The 20,089-nt window shown below is 51.2% G+C and overlaps 1 protein-coding gene across 2 annotated transcripts in view; it reads right to left on the bottom strand.

Annotated features, from left to right (window-relative positions):
• Positions 1–14,282, bottom strand: part of MKX (mohawk homeobox) — a 62,866-nt gene extending 48,584 nt beyond the window's left edge. Inside the window, exons 1-3 of one of the 2 annotated variants that reach the window (XM_039913872.1) lie at positions 14,139–14,282; positions 1,954–2,259; positions 522–681 (exon numbers count right to left, since the gene is read on the bottom strand). In XM_039913872.1, the coding sequence (XP_039769806.1) occupies positions 522–681; positions 1,954–2,201 (408 nt within the window). In that variant the 5' untranslated portion in view covers positions 2,202–2,259; positions 14,139–14,282. Of the gene's footprint in view, positions 1–521; positions 682–1,953; positions 2,260–2,661; positions 2,885–14,138 lie in introns of those variants that run through there. The other variant, XM_029078134.2, reaches the window with a different exon arrangement.
• Positions 14,283–20,089: the final 5,807 nt, after the last annotated feature.

The raw sequence follows: 20,089 nt of genomic DNA, 5'->3' as shown, positions 1-20,089 counted from the left end.
GGAATCAGGAGACCCGGGTTCTAATTCCAGTTCTGCCTGCGACCCTGGGGAAGTCACCCACTCTCCGAACCTCAGTTCCGTCTTCCGTGAAATGTCGATCCCATACCTGTTCTCCCTCCCTCTTGAGTCCCGTGTGGAACCGGGGCTGTGTCCGAGGCAGTCACCTCGCAGCTGCCCTTGCGCTTCGCAGACGATGAGCGCCTAATGCCATTTACTATCACATCACCGAGCTACAGAAGCTCTGTCCTGCGGGCGCCTCTCCCTTCGGTGGACTCTCCCCGATCTACGGGGCAGAGGGCGAGGGGAAACAGGTCTTTGGGCGACCGTCGTGTCTCTCCCTCCCGGATGGCCTGTCCTGTCCCGTCCCGTCCCGTCCCCGGTAACTCCGATGGTGGCTGGCCGGGGGCTAAGGCGACGAGGCCTGGCACTGCTCCCTGGCTGGGGCTCGGGCTCGCTTGGCGCCGCTCCTCGCCGGAGAGAGGAGGGCAGGCAGGCAGGCAGGCGGGCGGCGCGGGCCTTACCTGCACGAGCGTCATCTGCGAGCCCAGGGCCAGGAGGATCTTCTCGGTCTTGGTGGGGTAGGGGTTGTCCCGGTGCTTGTACAGCCACTGCTTGAGGGGCCGCGCCATGTCCTGCAGCGCCTGCCGCTTGTGCCGCACCTTCCCGCCGCCCTGCCGGGCCCTGGGGTGGGCAGAGGGGGTGGGGGGCCGGATTAGCCCACGGGCCCGGGCCGGTCGGACCGCACCGGCCCGGGCTCCCGCCCGCCCTGGGGAGCGGCCGAGGCGGAGCGGCGCACGTGGGGCTGCGGGGGAGGGAAGGGGGCAGACCCGGTCGGGTGCGGCCCCTCAACGCAGCCGCAGCCCCGGGCCCGTCCGCCGCCCACGTGCGCCTTGGGGAAGGCCGGGGCCCGGGGCCCGGGGCGGGCTCGGCCTGAGCCTCCGTGCCGGGTGGCCGCCTGCTGCACTCATCAATCGGGCCCGGGGAGCGCGCACGACTCGGAGCCGGGAAGGAGAGGCCGGGCCCGGCGGGCTGCGGGGCTGCGGGAGATGGGGCTGCGGGAGATGGGGCTGCGGGAGGGCGGGCGGGCGGGCGGGCGGGCGGCGGGCTGCCCTCCCGGAGGTGGCCGGCAGGTGTCGCCGTCGGTCCGCCCGGCCCCGCGGTCCTTTCCCCTCTGCGGTCGGCGGGCGCCCCCCGCCCCATCGCCCCTCCAACCCCGGGTACCGGCCGGGCGGCGGCCGGGGGCGGCGGGAGGGGGGCTCGTCTCCTTTTTTCTTTGGAAATACATATCTCCATATACGAATAGGCATGTCCGCGGGCCCGCCGCTGCCGTCGGGCAGGTCGGTAGAAGATTGGGGGCGGGGGGCGCGGGGGAGCCGGGGACGGGAACAGGAAAAACAGCCCCACGTTCCAACCCGGCGCCCCCGACCCCGGCCGTGGGGACCCGCTGGGCCGCCGCGGGGATGGAAGCCCCCAGCCCCGCACCTGCGAACCCCGGGCCCCGCACCTGCCATCCCCGGGCCCGGCTGCTTTCGGAAAGGAGGAGTGCGGGGCCGGGGACCGATGGGGAGAAAGACGACCCCCCCCCCAAAAGATGTGATTAAAGAGAAGTCGGGGATAGAGCCCCCAAACTACAAGGTCTCGGGGGGCGACCGAGAGCGGATTGACCTCGCGGTGGGGGGCGAGTTCCCGGGGTGCTGACCTCCGGGGGTCCCCGGGCGGCGTTGGGTCTCTCTCTCCCTTCGGGCGCCCCGAGCGGAGGCCGGGCTGTCGGGGGGCTGCGGGGCCGCCGGCCCCTCCCCGGGCTCCGGCCTGGAGCCTTAGGGCCAACCCGCCAAGGGCAAGCGCCACCGCCGACCCCGAGCTCGTCCACTTAGCCCCGCCACCAACCCCCGCCCACCCGATGCCCTCCGGAGGCGGCGGTCGACCCTGGCTCCCGCACACAGACACACCTACCCGGCTCTGCGGTGCCTGAGGCTGAGGTTGTCTTTGCCGGCGGGGCTGTGGGGGCTGCGGGGGCTGCGGGGGCTGCGGGGCTCCGGGGGGTGGCGGCGCGGGCTGCCCAGGGCCCCGCCGTAGGACCTGCCGCCGGGCCGCTCCGGCTCGGGCTCCCCGTGGCCGCCGCCGCCGCCGCCGCCGCCGCCGGGCCCGCTGCCCTGGAAGAGCACCTGGCTGCCCAGCTTGTTGAAGACGATGGCGTTCATGGTGCGGGCGGGCCGGCGCCGGGCGGCCCTTGGCGTGGACGCCCCGATGCCCGGGTTCCTGCGGAGGAGAAGGCGCATCGGGTTAGTCGACGAAGCGGCTCATCTCCCAGCGGGGCCGCCGGTCCTTGGCAGGGGGAAGGGGCGGGGCGGGGCGGGGGGTGGAGGGGCGCTGAGACCTCCGGCCCCGGTTGAGGAGCCCGCTCGCCCCGCACAAACCGCCAACTTTGTCCCCCGGGGCCCGCTGGGCTTCTGGCGTTTTGTGCTTTCGGGTCACCCCCGGGCCGGTCCCGCTCGGCGGCCGGAGCCCTCGGGGTTTCTCCGGGGACACGACGGCCCGGACGGCTGAGGCCGGGGGCCGGTGCCCGAGGCGTCGGGACGGACGGACGGACGGAGGGAGGGAAGGCTGGAGGGCTAGGTGCTAAGTGGCCAGCAGCCGGGGCAGGGCGGGGAGACCGCTTACCGATTTGGCCGAGGTTTTCCTGCTCAGTCAAGACTTGGGGTCTTTCCCGCCGTGGTGGCCCAATTCTCGATTTCGGGGCGAGGGCGATCCAGGTGAGGCCAACCCTCCTTTGGGGCAGGGGCGTGCGGAGGGGGGTGGGGGCTGTTGAGTGGGTCCGGTCGGGGAAAACGAAGCCGAGTGGGGCTGGGCACGGGCCCCGGCCACTCCTCGGTCCGACTCGGCTTGGCGGAGCCCGCCGCCTGCCCGCCCGCCCGCCCGGGCCCTGCCCCTGCCCCTGCCCCTCGAGGCAGAGGACCGCAGGGTGGGCGCCCAGCGCAGGGCCAGGACTGGCGCGGCGGAGGGGTAGGGGAAAGGGAAGGGGACCCCCACCCCTCTCTCGTCCCTGTCTGCCCCCTGTCCTCGTCCCTGCCTGTCGGTCCCCGGCCGCACCATCCAACCGGACCGGACCGGACCGGACCCTTCCCTGGCGAAGAGGCGGGCTGGGGGGCTGGGGGCTGGGGGGTTGGGGGGCTGCGGCCTGGGGGCTGGAGGCTCGGGCGCCTTCTCGCCCAGCTCGGGGCTGCGGTTCTGAGGACGGGGAGGGAACTTCTGCGCATCTTCTGATGCACAACATAAGCCCCCACCCTCTTCGCGCCGAGGCCTCCCCCAAACGCGCACGGACGCGCGCAGGAGCGCGCACGGGAGCGCGCGCGCATACACACTCAGACGCGCGCCCACAGCGCTAACCTGCCGCTCCGGCGCCTGCCCCGCCGGGCCCTGCCCTGCCCTGCTCTGCCCTGCCCTGCCCACACAAATTAGAAGATGGCCATTGTCAATATTTACAAGGAGGTAACGCAGACCTCATTTGGCTGCCGCCCGTAAAACAGGACTTGATGTCTGAGTCCTTTGGCCGAGACAGGTACATTACCGGGTGTTTGCATACGAATATATATATCTAGCGCGTGCATTTAAAACGGAAATCACTCGCTCACTCACATCTTCCGCATCTTGCTGCCCCTGCTCGGCATTTTCCCGTTTTCTCCTTTTGATTTCCCCACCCCGGGATTGGCGTGAACGCCTCCCAAACGTATTCAAGGGGGCGGGGGGAGCCCAACGAGGTTTTCGACGGCGATTACAACGTGTTCGGTCCTCCACGTCTCCAGCTCGTTTTCACCCCGTGGTACTTCCGAACATCGCGAAGCGCTTTGGTGAAGTTGTTTTCTTCCCGGAGGGGCGCGAGGTCGCGACGCGGCCGGGAAGGGGGGAGAGGGACAAGATACCCGCGACCCCATGGCCGGGAGGAGGAGAAGGAGGAGGAGGAGGGTTAGGGGGGCACACGCAACTCCCTGTTTGCGCCAGGTCCCGGCCGGCCCGCCCGGCCGCGCTCTTCTCGAGGCCGACCCGGGGACATCCCCGCCTCGACCCCACCTGGCTCCTTGGCCGAGTCCCGGGGTCGTGTCTCCCCCCCCCCCCGCCCCGGCCCCCCCTCTCGCCATAGTTTCCAGGCACCGAGAGCGTCTGTCTCCGGAGGACCGGCCGGGGGAGGCAGGGCTGGGTTGAGGACGGCCCCCATCCCGGTCACCGCGACGGGTCCCGGGCCCGCGCTCCGCCCCGACCTGAGCCGGAACACCAAATACCTGCGGCGGCGGCGGCGGCGGCAGCCGGGTCCGGTGGGTGCGGCCCCGGGGGAGGGGGGAGGGCTGCGGGCTGCGGGCCTAGGCCTGGGGGCCTCCGCGGGGAGCCCCCCGTGGTGCCGCCCGGGGGCCTGCCGTCGGTGGCCGTGTCGGTGGCCGTGCGGGTGTCCCGGGCCGCCCCATGCTGCCGGCCCCCCGGCCCCGGGCGCTCAGCGAGCGGGCGGCCCGCGGCCGGGCTCTTTATTGCGCCAGCGGGCAGGACCGGCCCGGGACCGTGGATGCGGAGCCCCGATCATGTTTCCCCGCTGCCGGGCCCGGCCCGCCGACATCCTGCCATTGCCGTATCCACCTTCCCGGGCGGCCCGCGCCGGCGGGGGGCGGGGAGGAGGGAGCGGAGCCGAGGCGGGGGGGGGGGGAGGGGGGTCAGGGGGCCGGGCCGGGCAGACCCTTGGCCGTCCCCCCGAGCCCCCCGGGACAAGCCGCCCCCCTCTCTTCCCCCGGGCCCGCCACGGGCGGGGGTGGGAAGGGGAGGCCTGGCGGAGAACGGACAGACGGCGCGCAGACACCTGCCTGCCGTACGGGTGCGAGAATCCCACGGGCCTGCTCATCAGCTCGACCGGTGCGGGCCTCTCTGTGTGCGGCCCTCAGACAGACAGACAGACAGACTGACTTCTAGGTTGTAAGCCCCGGCGGGGCAGGGGCCGTCCCAATTGCTGAATTGTACTTTGCAGGCGCTTCGTCCAGTGCTCTGCACACAGAAAGCGCTCCATCGATACGCTTGAATGAAGGAGAGAGAGAGAGAGAGAGAGAGAGACACCCGATTTCCGTACGGACGCAGTGTACCCGCAGCTCAGGACGGCAGCCTCGCCGTCAGGGTCACCAAAGACCCTCGAGTGCGGGGATGCTCGGGGGTGGCTGCGGCTTTGAGTGCGGGTGTGGATTGGGGTGGGTGTCTGTGTGTGGGGGAGGGTGGAGGCAGGGGGTCCGGAGGCCGCTGCCTGCCAGCCGCACCTCCAGGCCCCGGGCCTGGGCCTGTCCTGCCCTCCGCCCCCGGGCCTGGGCCCTCTGCCCCCTGCCAGGCTTCAAGGAAAGGAAACGCACCAGCTGCGGGAAGCGATTAGGTGGAGAAGGGGGTTCAATACTTAGTCTACAGCTGCCTCCTCCTGAAGAAGGCGCACCGGCTGACCGGCCCAATCAAGCCCCACGCCGGGACCTCCGCGGTCCGGTGTCCGGGGCCCGCTACCGGTTGCCCCCGGCTCCCCGGCCAGAGAGGTCAAAGAGCGGCCGGGCCCACCCACCGCCCCCATCCACTGCCCCTCTCCTCTTCCCCTTTTCCTGTGGCAAAGGGACACGAATTAGGCGTCCCTCCGCTCGCCATCGAATGATCTCAAAGCCGATTTAGATCTGGAGGGAGGCATTACAACGAGCTTAAACGGGGGTGGGGATGGGGGGGGGGGGGGTGGGGGTCTACCGCCTACTACTATTTGGACCCATTCACCGAAGTAAAGTTTGGGAAAGCTAATATTGAAATGAAAACCCTAATACTTAGGAAACCTTCTCAGATCTTCTTAGTCCTTAAAGTACTTGTTGTTCCTGCCCTACGACTCCTTAAAAGACCTGTTGTTGCTGCCTCGGAAATAGGGTTACTCTTTCTGCAAAATCTCCATCTGTTTTCTGTACGGGGACGGGATACACCCCAGTGATTGTCTAACTCAGTGCAGTGCTGATTTACGATTATTCATTTGAACTACGGTTGGAAATAAATGGTACGCTGAAAAACGAAAATCTTACAGGGAGACAGAGTCGGTCTCTAAAATAAAGTTAGAGACGAATTTTGTTTCCTAGAGATAAATCCTTGGCTTTGAAAATTTCGATTTTGCCCCTAATTTCAGTCTTGAATGCATTTTCTTCTCTAAACTCATTTTTCATTTTGCTGTAGTTTAAAATAAAAATCTATCCCGTAACTTTATTCGACTATATTCGGTGATCATACTAGAAAAATACACGGAACCTAGATTATGACCCTGATAATAATGAATTCTGTTTTCTTTAGCGAGGAAACCACTAAAAGATTTAGGAAAATATTTTGGGCTTTTTTTTTTTTTGCCTCTTGTCACGGTGATTATTTCCCCAAGCCAGAGACTTGTCAAATTAGGACAGCTCTGTGGATCTCTCACACCGCTCCTTAGACTTTGCCGTAAATTTAGGCACATTTCTGTCTCTTATTTGCTTCAGATATTTGACATTTTACTTGAGGCAAAAATCCTGCCATTTGGGATCAATGTTTCCCTTGGTGCTTTCAAAAAGCAATCTGTTGTTCAGGACACATCCCAGTCACCAGTAAAGTATCCGACACTGTGGATGGCAAAGTCAGGAGACTGATGTCTGCCCTCCCTGTTGGTGGAAAACTGGAAGGAGGGGTGGATGGATGGATAGATGGACGGACGGATGGGCGGGCAGCAGGCTAACTCTCCACCTGCCTAATCAGAATATGCAAAATCTGCCTTTGGAAAGCAACTGGAGCAACAGAGGGGATGGAGGAGTAGGAACATCCTGCCAAGGAGCCTGAGCAAACTGCAGGAGCAGTTGGCATCAAAGGATGCTTAACAAATCTTTGAGAGCTGCAAGATCTACCAAATAGCTCATGTAAATTTCACCCTCACTAATACGTTTCTTTTCCATAACTCCCGTTTGAAAGACTTCTAATAAAACCACAAGGTTACTGTTCCTATTTTCAGAATTCATTAATATCTAGATAGTAATATGCACATCTGGTTATGGTTTTAATTAAGGTTGCTGAACCAACACTATTCTACAATGTAAGTCAGTGCACGCTTATTAGCCGGGGAACAAGTGAACAGTCTAGTTTGCTCTCATTTGATTAGTGTATTCTACAGGACAGAGCATGGTAGGATTGAGCCCTCTTACTCTAAAGTAATGATTTGAGAAAGCCCTGACACTATAATGCCAGCTGCATGTGACTGCAAACAAATCCAAAGAGAAAACAATAGCTGAGTTGTGCGTTATGTTAGGATACAAGTAAAAATTGGAAGAAGCTTTCGGATTTAAAATGGGCTTTAAAGACCCTTAACTTAGTGTCGCTTTAAAAAGGTGATTTAAAATTGTTCAAAAAGTCAGCCCTGATAAAACCAAGAAGATTTTAATAAAAAGAGAACAGGACTTGGACTCAGTGGCTAGCAATTCTTCCAGTGCCCAACTTTTCTCCTTGGTAGTTAAGGCGGCACTTTAAGGGCAACATTAACTCTTTCGTAGCACTAGGGGCCTATCGGCTGCATTTGCTGTTTACTTGATGCCCACAGTGCTGCAGCGCACCTAATGAAACAGTCCCTAATGGTCTGAAAAAAGGAAGTTTAGGAACTGAAATAATTCTGGCTGGAGTCCATCCTTTAGGTGGAATGTAAAGAACACAAAGCATTCAGGAGAGCTTTAAAATTAACTACTGTACTCTCGTCAACCCTCCTGTGGGGATACACTATTAAAGATGAGGCACAAGGAGATCTGATGAGTTGTTCAAGGACACCTAGCAAATTAGTTTCAGAGCCAGGAATAGAACACCAAGGTGGCTCAATTCCCTGCCCGTTGTTTAGTGCTCTCTCCCAACCTGCTTCCCCTGCAGAAGAGCACAGGGTGTGTAACTCCATGAACTGAGGGAGTGATAGCAGTGCATTTGACCTTATGAATACTGGGAGTCAGAGGACCTGGGTTCTAATTCTGGGCTCTCTGGGACCTTGGGCAAGTCACTTATCTTCTCTGTGCCTCAGTTACCTCATCTGTAAAATGGGGATAAAATGGGGATTAAGACCTGTAAGCCCTATGTGGGGCAGGAACTGTGTTCAACCTGATTATCTTCTATCTATCCTCATGCTTAGGACAGTGCCTGTTAAGCACTGAAGAAATACCATAAAAAAGGAGCTTGGCTGGATTCATTAGTGTCCTTGTGGTCTCACATAACCCTGGTGTGTAAAACCAACTCTTCTGGCTATTACAGCGTAGCTCAGAGGTGGGCAAATTGTGGCTCTTCTTCACCTGCTGTGTGCTCGCACATCCAAGTTTTATGATCTACTATAGTACCGGGCTGCAGTGGGCCCCTGCTCCGGCCCTTTTGGCGGTGGCAGCAGCCCCACCCCCTCAGCCCAGGCCCCATCCCCAATGCTCACAATTTCCCGTGGGCTCCCGTCACTTGTCCCTTCACCCCGGGAACTTACTAAGCACAAAGAACCTCCACCTGCCACAATATGCCCCCTAGTAGACCCAGCTACCATGTTAACATGGTTTCAAATGCCTGCCCTTTCTACTTGGCTCCGTTTCAGCGCAGGAATCGATTCAAGGTTCTGCTCTGTATTTTTACTGGTTCTGTTGGGCCGACCTATCAGTCTGCACTTCAATTATATGGAGATCACTACAATTTCCTCATGTCTCATCGGAGACTCGGATCAAACGGCCAGTCTCATCCACATGCCTAGGCAGGCCTACAATTGACACAGATATACAGAAATAGGCGAGCCAACTCCATTCTATCGGAAACTACTTTCTAGGTCCCCTGGTACTCAGAAATGCATGTTGGATCACACTTTCAGAAACTCACTGTGTGCAATGCATCCTGTAGTTGTTTCCATATTTCCATCACCACCGTCATCAACAGTATTTACTGATTGTCTACTTTGTGCAAAGCACTATGCCGATTAAAAAAGAATGATCCTTGCCAAATAGCAGCTGGCAGACCATAGGTCCTAAAAATGGATAATCATATCAACGCCAGTTTTCTCCAAGGTTGCTCTCCTACCTAAAGAGTCTATATAATCCAATGATTCTTTAAGTCATCTAAAGGAATTCACAAGCGAGCGTGCGTCAGATTGGATAACCGTTTTATGCTTCCTTCCTGGACAAATCATGAAAGAAAACATGATTCTGGACATTTGAACCTGATTAGAAAAGAGCACTTTATTTTTTACCCATAATGTGTTTTTGTATTTTTTCAAGTCGACTTCTGTGACCACTGTGGCTCTATACATAATCTCTAAGAGTTCCTGAGAAACGTAATGGCAGATGCATTTAACTGGGGCCTGGTCAGTCATTTTCAGGCCTCTTGAATTATAAAAACCTATAACAATCCAACTTTGACAACCATTAGTTCATTCTGAGGCGTAGACCCTCAGCAACACTATCCCAACATCTTTGGTGTGACAACTCACTAGTTAAACCACTCAACGGGACAACAGCTGTTCTGCCCCACAGAGCTGCTTATAAGAAACAGACACTGCCATTTCAACAGTCTCATGAAGATGCTGGAAAATTAGGTTTGTCAATTGATAATCCCTTTCATTCTTCATGATGAAAGACTACCTCCAATTCCATTTGGTCTGTTTACTTTATATACATATACATCCATTCATCATTTTGTTTGCCATTCATCATAATATCACACTTAAGCACAAAGCCAAGAAAGAATTGATTTGCACAAGCTGAAAGGGAGCAACTATTTTAAGCATTTGGCCCTTGATAACACTAACCTGAGGAGAGCCAAGACCAGATGTCACTGTTTTGTGAAATTTTCCATTTGCATTTTTTTTAATGGTACTCAAGTGCTCGTTATGTTCTGGGCACTGGACTAAGCACTGGGGTAGATACAAGTTAATCAGGTTGGACACAGTCCATGTCCCACATGTGGCTCACAGCCTTAATCCCCATTTTCCACATGAGGTAACTGAGGCTCAGAGAATTTAAGTGACTTGCCCAAGGTCACACAGTAGACAAGTGGTGGAGCCAGGATTAGAACCCAGGTCCTTCTGATTCCCATGCCTGTACTCTCTTCACTAGAGCATATATGTGTATGTTGTAGGTACTTGAAATTGGATCTGTATTTTTTTCTTTTCTATGAGGCCCTATATTGAAACTGGGTCCATTGCAGGGTAATTTAGCTACAGCAATAACCCTTTGAAGGGTCAATCTGGGAGATTAGCTTAGGGCTGGCCCATATGGGCTTGGCTAGCAGGACCATGGTCTAAAAATTAACTTAAAACACAGAAGGAAATGATAAAAGCATATACGCACAATGAGAGATGCATTTTGGAATTCATTTTCCCTGTGGTCAGCAACACTGGATTCAAACTATTATTACATATGACAATTGCTTCTGTCCTGGATTCACAAAATGCACTTTACCCTTTCAATTAAAATGCAAATTGATGTGATGTCAGATTGGCAAAGCTATGTAACAAAAGGCAATCCAAACAAGAATGAATCCCAAGAGAGGAAAAAAAAAATAAGCATCTCGTGAACCCTGACAGAAAGCTGCTGCCATCTAAAGGTCCTGGTACCAACTCTGTTATAGTGTACTTTCCCAAACGCTTAGTACAGTGCTCTCTGCCCAGTGAGTGATCAATAAATACCACTGATTGACCGATCAATTGATAGATCATGGAATTTTAGGGCTGGACCCCATGAGGCCAAGTGGTCACGTACTGGTAATTTATTCCCCTTCAGGCAAGATCACACATAAATTGTTCCAAATGGCTGACCCTACTATTACAGTTATCCTGAGAAGGAGATTCTTCAACCTCCCTCAGCAGTTCTTTCCCAAGTTGAACAAATCTAGGAATGTTGTCTAGTATACTTAGCCTAATCTTGGTAGTTGCTTGTTTATGCCTTTAGGACCATCCTCTGTGTAAGCGTCTGTCATATTCTTGGAGCTTGATATTGAATTACTGAGAAGCAGCATGGCCTAGTGGATAGAGCATGGGCCTGGGAGTCAGAAGGACCAGGGTCCTAATCCCGGTTCTTCCACTTGTCTGCTGGATGACCTTGGGCAAGCCACTTAGTTCTCAGTGCCTCAGTTACTTCATCTGTTAAATGGGGATTAAGACTGTGAGCTCCATGTAGGACAGGGACTCTGACCTGATTAGCTTGAATCTACTTCAGCGCTTAGTACAGTGCCTGGCACATAGTAAGCACTTAAATACCATAAAAAATTGCCCCACAGCCTTCTCATTTCCAGACTGAATAATCCCAGTTCCTTTAATCTTTCCTTATAGGTTATAGCCCTTTAATCATCCTGGTTTTTTCTTCTGAGGCCCCTCAAGGACGACCATGTCTTTAAGCACGGTTCCCTTCTAGTTCCAAAAATGATGAGGGATTTTTTTTTAACTGCTTCCTTGAGCTAGCAGTAACCTAAAGGCATTTAAAACTAACTGAAACCATTAGCCTGTAATTAATATGCTATTATTTCCAAATCAGTTACATTTCTCTTTCTGCTCAAGAAAATATCCTTGAATCTCTTGCCCTTTCTTAGTCTCAGAGAGACTGTAATAAATAGGTGAAACTAAAAGAGACTATTAATTTCTAAGAATAGCTGTTCGAACTAGTTAAGTGATGGGGGCCAGAAACATTGGGATGTAGGGGGGTCTCTGAGGAGAGGGAGGGGGTGCCTGGCACACAGCAAGCGCTTAACAAATATCATAAAAAAGAAGAAAAAAGGGTGGGGGGAAGGGAGGCGAGGCAGCAGGAGAGAACCAGCTCAGGAGTGTGGAAAGGGAAAAGCAGGATGGTGAATGAGTGTGTGGAGCAAAGAGCCTGGTTTCATCTTGGCTCAGTCAACCTCTCCCCAACTTATTCCTCCACCACCCTGTATTGCCCTCCACTTGGCTGTCTCCCCGGCCCTTCTGCTGGGCCTCAGGGAGAGCAGCAGGCCAGGTGTTGATTGGTCAAAAATGACTAGTAGAGGATTTTATGAAAAACAACACCCTTGTTGCACGAATGCAGAAGATTAATTTCACTTAATAATACCTTGTCTAGTTCCTGCAGTTGAGGAATGCATTTCAAATGTCTTCTCTCCAAGTTTTCAAAACTGAATTTGCATTTCATGAGCACTCTGCATTTTTTAATAATAAATGTCTTATGTATTTTGAGGAGTAAGAGCCAATTCTAGGTTGTTCTCTCTGATAGTTGAAAGACTAATAAAAAATACAGTCACTCATTCTTCACTGTAAGTCTGGAGTGGACTTTTATACCTGTATGCAAGAAAGTCCACGTCACAACTCCATGCAGAGAAAATTTCCATGCCTATGAACCAGTCTGTTCAATCATGAGTTAATTTTCCCAGAGAATTGAAAATTGATTATTGCAACAGATAAGTTTCGAGGTATTTTGGAGGGCATAGACTATATTTATCCATATGTCAGTCTTTTCCTGAGCTGAAGGAACCATTTACTAATATTTGAGCGGTTTACATTTAAGTATGTAAGCGATTCTTTGGACAGAGAAATAAAAGAGATGAAAAGCTAGGAGGTAGGGGGAAGCAAAGCTCATACTTTTATAAATGATTGTTACCTCAACTGAAAAAACAACGCATCTGTATCAAGCACAGTGGAATCAGTACCTTGTATTAATTCACAGAGGGCAGCTCCAAGTGACTACGCAATGATGCTAAAGGCTATAAGAGGAAATGTGTATGGAGTCATGTTGCCAGGGGATCAGGTAAGAAAGAACAAAGAGTTAGAGTTCAGAAACTGGGAGACTGAAGTGCTCCCTAAGGGAGCAGTATTATCTCTCAGGATAAATAAAAAAAAAAAATCTCCAGGATGTGACACACAAACTAAGTGGGGGTAGCTGTAAAGACGCTGAGGAGCACAAGACCATAACCTAAAAAAATGACCAACACAACATAACATTTGTCAGGTCCTTAAATTAAAATTTCCTGTTGCCTCTGTGACCAAATGGAATCCAACTTCAGTAAAAGAGTAGGTGGAAATAAAAGGAAAAGGAAAAATTAAGAAAGGTAAAATTGCCAATCTGGGGTGATAAAACCAGAGAGAATTACTCAACCAAAACTGTGCTTTCCAATTCTAGTCAGCCTGTTTCACCACCAAAGGATCGGAGGCAGTGGTCATGTACCTTTGCTCGTACCAGATGAGAAACACTCTTACATTAGTTCCTAAATTTGCGAACATGCAATAATAAGAAAAACCACAAACATCAAAGGGAATGGTGATGTAGCTTGAAAACGCCCTCAACTGAGGATCCTGCAGAACTAAATTTGGAAGAGGTATGACATGTTGGAAAGAAAGGCTGCAGATTATAGCTACATTTAATTATTTTAATATGCAGGAGACCACTTTTTTTGTGTTAAAGGTTCCCCTCTGTGGAAACAGTGTGAGTGGTTTCAGATGTTAATCCTATCAGAAAAGAACTCTAGAGTATCATTTTTGGTGTGACTCAGTGTTAACAGGCCCTCTAAAACTTGGAAGAAAACTATGAGCTCCCTGGGATAGTCTGACAAACTGTCCACAGCCTCAGACTCTTACTCCTCTGAACATCATCATCATGCAAAACGAAATGGGAAACCGCTTGTTTGTTATAGGTTTTCACCCCACCCAGCCCATATGTCGCTTGGAGGGAGCTTTGATTTCCTAATAGAGTGGGTCTTGGGATCAACAGTGTGGAAAAAAAGGAGCAGGAAGCGGTAGATGGGAAGTTGGGAGCCGGATTGCTTTTGTCCTGGACTTTTTCAGACCATTCCTCTCAATAAATCAATCAGCGGTATGTACTGACCCCTTACTATGTGAAGAGCACTGTTCTAAGCACTTGAGAGAGTACAATACGATGGAGATGGTAGACATGCTCCCTGCCCATAAGGAGCTTACAGTTGACGGGGGAGACAGACATTGAAGTACATTACAGATAGGGGAAATAGTAGACTACAGGATAAGTGCTGTGGGGCTGGGTTGAATATCAAAGTGCTTCAGGGGAACACAGCCGAGCGCATAGTCGAAGTGGAGGGGAGGGTAGACGGGAAATGAGGGCTCTCTCCATGCTACTGCCTGCGCAAAACAGTAGTGGAGCTCTTACCTGCTGCCTTTCCCTTGTGTCTTTTTGATCTCAAAGATCCGTTTTGATTCCTGAGCAACCTGGGACCAAACTGAATTTCAGTTTGCTGGGTGAGGATGGGCTCCCTGCAGGGTTCTAAGATTTCCCTCTTCCTTGGAAACAAAGGCCTGGAAGCTGTTGATGCATGTGACATAATCCTGAGGGATGAAAAGAGTCTGCATGAATTATTTTGCCAGAGTCAGGTCACTGCAGGGACCTCGTGATTTTCTCCCAGAGAACTCCTGGGTGGAGATGCCATTGCCATTGATGCCCATGCAGGCAGAGACAGTGGCTGTTTAAGGAGGGGGAGGAGACTTTTCGTGGAAAACTTTTCAGGGAAAAAATAAAATTTCAGGTGAGCCATGAGTGTTTTGATAAATCACAGACATTTTATCAAACTTCATGACATTTCCATTTTAACTGCTTTTACGGCCACAGGGGATGCCCACCTGCCTTTTCTCCCTTCTACAGGAACTAAGCCTGGAAGAACAAGTTCTCCTAGTCCAATTGCTCCTTCTTAAGGTTTCCTCCAATCCCCTCGCTCCATTCACTCAACATTTCCTCATATCTGACCTCTACACCCACAGAGGCCTTCAAACTCTAGCCCCTTTCCAACTGTCCCAAATCATCATGCCCTACCTAGACTCCACATCGTCCCTTCCCTCTTGACAATAAAAATCTCTGCCCTCAACGTTGCCTTTTACCAAAGCCAACTCCCTCCCCTTATCTCCGATGGTCAATCTCACACCAGCAAGCCCAGTTTTGGATCACCCCACAGCCTGGTATCAGATCAGGACCATGGTGCTCGCGGGCCATCTATAACCTGGGAACCTGCCCAGAGCACTCTCTCTAACCAGATAGGCTACTTCCTCCTTCTCCCCACCAGCTCTGCAGCAAGCAAGAGATGGGCAATCAATAAATCAATTAGTGGTATTTATTAACCAGCCTCTATCCCAGAGCTTATAACAGTGGCACATAGTAACGCTTCATAAATACCATCATCAGTATTTATTGAGTGCTTACTGTCCATAGAGCACTGAACTAAGCACTTGGAAAAACACAATACACAGAGTTGATAGACAAATTCCCTGCTCACAATGTTCCCTGCCCTGTCTAGAGGGCACTAGGCCAGACCCTGGCTCTTAATGCTACTTCTCTCCACTGTCACATTCAAGGTGAGCAGGATGTGTGTGTGCCTGTGGGTGTGTGCATGCACATGCACGTGGAGTGTGGCACAAAGGAAAGGGTTGGGTCCAACCTGGAACTCTCACCCTGGCTGTGTGAGAGTGAATGGGAAAAGCCCAGAAGTGGAGAAAATAATAATGTTGGTATTTGTTAAGCACTTACTATGTGCAGAGCACTGTTCTAAGCGCTGGGGTAGATACAGGGGAATCAGGTTGTCCCACGTGAGGCTCACAGTCTTCATCCCCATTTTACAGATGACGTAACTGAAGCACAGAGAAGTTAAGTGACTTGCCCAGTCACACAGCTGACAAATGGCAGAGCCGGGATTAGAACCCATGACCTCTGACTCCCAAGCCCGTGCTCTTTCCACTGAGCCACGCTGCTTCTCTGAAAACTGACCTTGCCTGCTCTCATGGCAGCCAGCTGCTGTCACCACTGCTGTTTAGCTTTTCTATGACTGGCTTCCATGACCCCGGTGAAATTATCCCACATCCCAGGGAGGCTCAATCCTCAGAGCAGAAGTCATGGTTTCCACTCTCTTAACTGTTGGCCTCTGGGAGCCTTTATTTTGGGGGTGAGGTGGAGGGGAGGAAGGGAGGAGAAGGTGAGAAAGCAACCAGAGGGGACCTAAACTGAGATTCACAGTGAAAATATCAGATTCAGGAATTGCTGCATTCTGCAGAAGTAGGTCAAATAAACCCATGCCTGAGAAATACATAGCCAAAATATATCATCTTTCATTCACTGTCTGTAAAATGTTTTTTAGAAAACTGATCCTTTTTCTTAATCAAACCAAACATCCAGGAGGCTCAGAACATCCTGGTGTGAAGGCAGTGGTTGGGGCATATTCTAGCTTTGATTCTTTTGTGAAACTCCAATTACACTTACAGAACACAAAAGGAAGATACTTTCAATACTTAGGTTGAAACATGCCTGCATAAAATTCTCTTGCAACAATTAAATTAGCTGTAGATTTATATTACCACAAGAATGCAGGACTGTAATATAATATTATGTTCTGCAAATGTGACACTGATTACTAGGAGAGTGTAAGTAATTAGAAATGCAAAATACTTTGTGTTCTTTGAGGTCACTTTTAAAGCTCTGTTTTTGTTTCAAAGATATCTTAAAATACCAGAAATAATTAATTTTTCATTAATATTATCAGATACCTAGCATGATATATCATAGAAGTCTATTATTGTTATTTATGGTATTTGTTACATGCTTACTATGCGCCATGCTCTATTCTAAGCGCTGAGATATGTATAAACTAACCAGGTTGGACACAATCCATTTCCCATATGGGGCTCACAGTCTAAATCCCCATTTTACAGATGAGGGAACTGAGGTACAAAAAAGTTAAATGACTTGTCCAAGGTTCCACAGCAGACAAGTTGTGGAGCCAGGATTAGACCCCAGGTTCTTCTGACTCGCAGGCCCATGCTCTTTCCACTAAGCCGTGCTGCTTCTTTATAACCTTTAACACATTTTCATTATTCTTGAGACATTTGTTTTATCCATACACTTCTCTAAGAGCTTTTTTGTTTTACACTATTTCCTTTTGAAGCTTCCAAACACTTCAAAAGTACTCCCCCTCTAGGACTGTAAACTTCTTAAAGGCAAGGGTCGGGTCTCTCACCTTTACTGTATTGTACTTTCCGGAGCACTCAGTAGAGTGCTCTACACTGTACTCGATAAATACCATCAATTGATTGTTCCCATTTTACACACACCTTAGTAGAGTGAAGCCCAGCTTCAATAATCATGTCTCCAGGTCATTTGGTTGTAGCTCACGTCACTAGTCAGATTATAATAATAATAATGTTGGTATTTGTTAAGCGCTTACTATGTGCCGAGCACTGTTCTAAGCGCTGGGGTAGACACAGGGGAATCTGGTTGTCCCACGTGGGGCTCACAGTCTTAATCCCCATTTTACAGATGAGGGAACTGAGGCACCGAGAAGTGAAGTGACTTGCCCAAAGTCACACAGCTGACAAGCGGCCGAGCTGGGATTTGAACCCGTGACCTCTGACTCCAAAGCCCGTGCTCTTTCCACTGAGCCACGCTGAACGGCAGTGCTGAAAGTAGAAAAAAATTATTACCAGGATATAGACATTCTCTCCTATTGGTCTAGTGGGTTTTTGGGGTGTGGTGACGGTAATGACTGTAGTGGCAAGTGAGTAGGCTTTCTGGGAGGGACTGGCCACCAGCCAATGAAGATGCTGGGCACAAGGTCTAGGCCTGGAGTAAATGGGAGAGGCCAGGCTGCACTGCAGATGACCAAAGAGATGAGGGGCTGGGGCTGCGGGTGCTACTCCCTGCCACCTGGCATGCTTTTACTTATAATGAAGCTAAGTTTGGTCCTGAGGGCCATGGTACCAAGGTTGGTGCTGACTGTAAAATATCATGAGATCTCAGGAACCAATCTGAGCTCACTCAGAGTCCAAGTAAGGGATACTGGGAATTGTAGAATTGGAGGCTCAGACTGCTTTTTCCCCCCCAACTGCTCTCACACTTCTGGTCTGGCCCCACTTAGGCAGACACAGTCTCATTGGCCTATGGGTGACATATTTCTAAATCTGCCACATTCACTTGGTTCAGCCAGAAACATTATCCAGGATTTTCCAAAAAAAAAAAAAAGAAATCTCTAAATATTTCTGGAGTACTATAGACCAATGTAACTAGGCCAAAAGGAAATCTGTAGGGCCACGTTATTCCCTTTCTATTCCAGGAATTTGTATCTGGAAGCAAATCCTTTGGGATACTGGGGACTCTCTCTCCAGAAGGAAATCCCTGGTTATGGCTCAGAGCCCTGCATGGGATGAAAATCTCTGGTTTGGTCCTTCCTGCCCAGAGAGCTCAGCCTGAAACCATGGTGTCTGAGAGAGTTTAACTGGGGCTAGAAGGGGGAGCTGCTGGGCACACATCCTTGTCCCCAATGACTCCCAAGACCTACAGTTACAGAAGCCCACGGTAACAAGAGGGAGGTGCCAAAACACTATACTGGACTGGCAGTCAGCCCCCCCGCCACCTTACCTCACCCAAGGAGCCCTAAAAGTGATATGGGGCAGGGGCCCAGGGGGAGTTTTAGACAGGCCCATACTTGGCAAGGTTTGTCTCTGACTGGCTCAAGGGCTAGGCTCAATTATGAGATAGGTGATATGAAAGGGCTTTGGAAATTTTTTTTTAAAAATGCTATCCAAATCCAAGGTTGATCATTATTGTGCTCCTGGGGGTCCCCAGGGCTGGTTCAGGCCTGAACAGGATCTATTCTGGAAGAATCTGCCAGAGAAACTGAAATTCAACTTTCCTTTCATTACTCTTCAAATCTGACCCAAGTTGCTGGTCTGAGCTTTCCAAGTATGGTTCTATAGTTAGGCAGCTCATTCAATGACTTCTGATACACTGTCATTCCAGACTTTGAGATTTAAGGAAAAATGATATGAGAAGGTAAATTCAGACATTTTCTGAGTAACTCAATTTGAAAGGAAATTGCCGGTAAAGTGCTCTCTGGAAAGATGCCTAATGGATAGTGACACTCATTTAGCCCAAAGATGACAATTCCCTTTGTCCCTTGTGTCTACCAGCATCCCAGTGAAGGTGAATCCAAAATAGGAATAGGAGGAAAAGGCCTTCCTCTGGAAGCTCTAGACAAGAAGATTCGACAAAATTCAGAGGGTTCTGGAAGTCACGGGGCACCTTTATTGTTATGCCATTCGGCTTCTTATTCTTGTTGCTAATGCTCACTGGCATTTTCAATGTTGATTTTTAAACTTTGAATGCTTGGGTCAAGCTGTATCGCATGCAGTACCAATGCTCAATCTACTTGAGGACAGGAGTCAGGGAGAGGTGTGCTAGGGCTCTGAAATCCAGCCAGGACTGAGAAATCTTCTCCTGGAAATGTTGAGTCAGGGGAGGGAGGGAAGAGGGAGAGAATGGGGGCGAGGGAGAGAGAGCGAGTAAGCACTCAATAAACACGAATGAATGAATGTCACATAATATACACACACATATATATAGCTCTCCTGAAAGGTAGAGGCTCCAGCACAGGTCCTGGGGATCAGTCCCCACAGTTTAGTACTGCATATAACTTTGTTGGCACCCCATATGGGGTTCTGCTCAGAGTGGATGCTGAAGAAATATTTGTGATGAAAATTTCTCTATTACAGTGTCCTTGACAATGATTGATTTAACAGGGGACACATCACTCTGATTACAAACTAAAAATAATTCCTCATATAACATAACCAACAAACCGTAAAAGTTTCTTAAGATAACTGGAAAAACTGGGGGAATGTCATCAACATTAAAGCTCTTTAAAAACAGCAATCCGGGCCAACATAAATAGGCCAAGTATATTGGACTAGCTACTAGGAGTGCTAGGCCTGACCCGGGGGTTCTTTTAACTTGCATGTCCTTTTGCCTTGTGATAACAGGTAACAATTAGGTATGGGCATCTTTTTAAAAATGTAACAGTACTGCAGATAACCATCCACCTTAACTTTGTGATATTCATTGAGTAGCTTTTGATGGGCAATTATGCTTCCTCTCAGTGACACCAATCTTGCAAAAAGCCCTCTGTAAAACTTTATGAAAAATTGAAAACGTAACCAGAGAACCTCCACCCTCTAAAAAAGGACAGGCCTAGCTCAAAGTTTCAGAGATTAAGAGTTCTTTTTTGAAATCAGTTTTGCCAACTATCACAAATTTCCCATCTAATGACTCCTGGCCAAATTTCAGAAGAG

This window comes from Ornithorhynchus anatinus, chromosome 13, assembly GCF_004115215.2.
Source record: "Ornithorhynchus anatinus isolate Pmale09 chromosome 13, mOrnAna1.pri.v4, whole genome shotgun sequence".
NCBI lineage: Eukaryota > Metazoa > Chordata > Mammalia > Monotremata > Ornithorhynchidae > Ornithorhynchus > Ornithorhynchus anatinus.
This window is presented reverse-complemented; position numbering and strand designations above follow the sequence as displayed.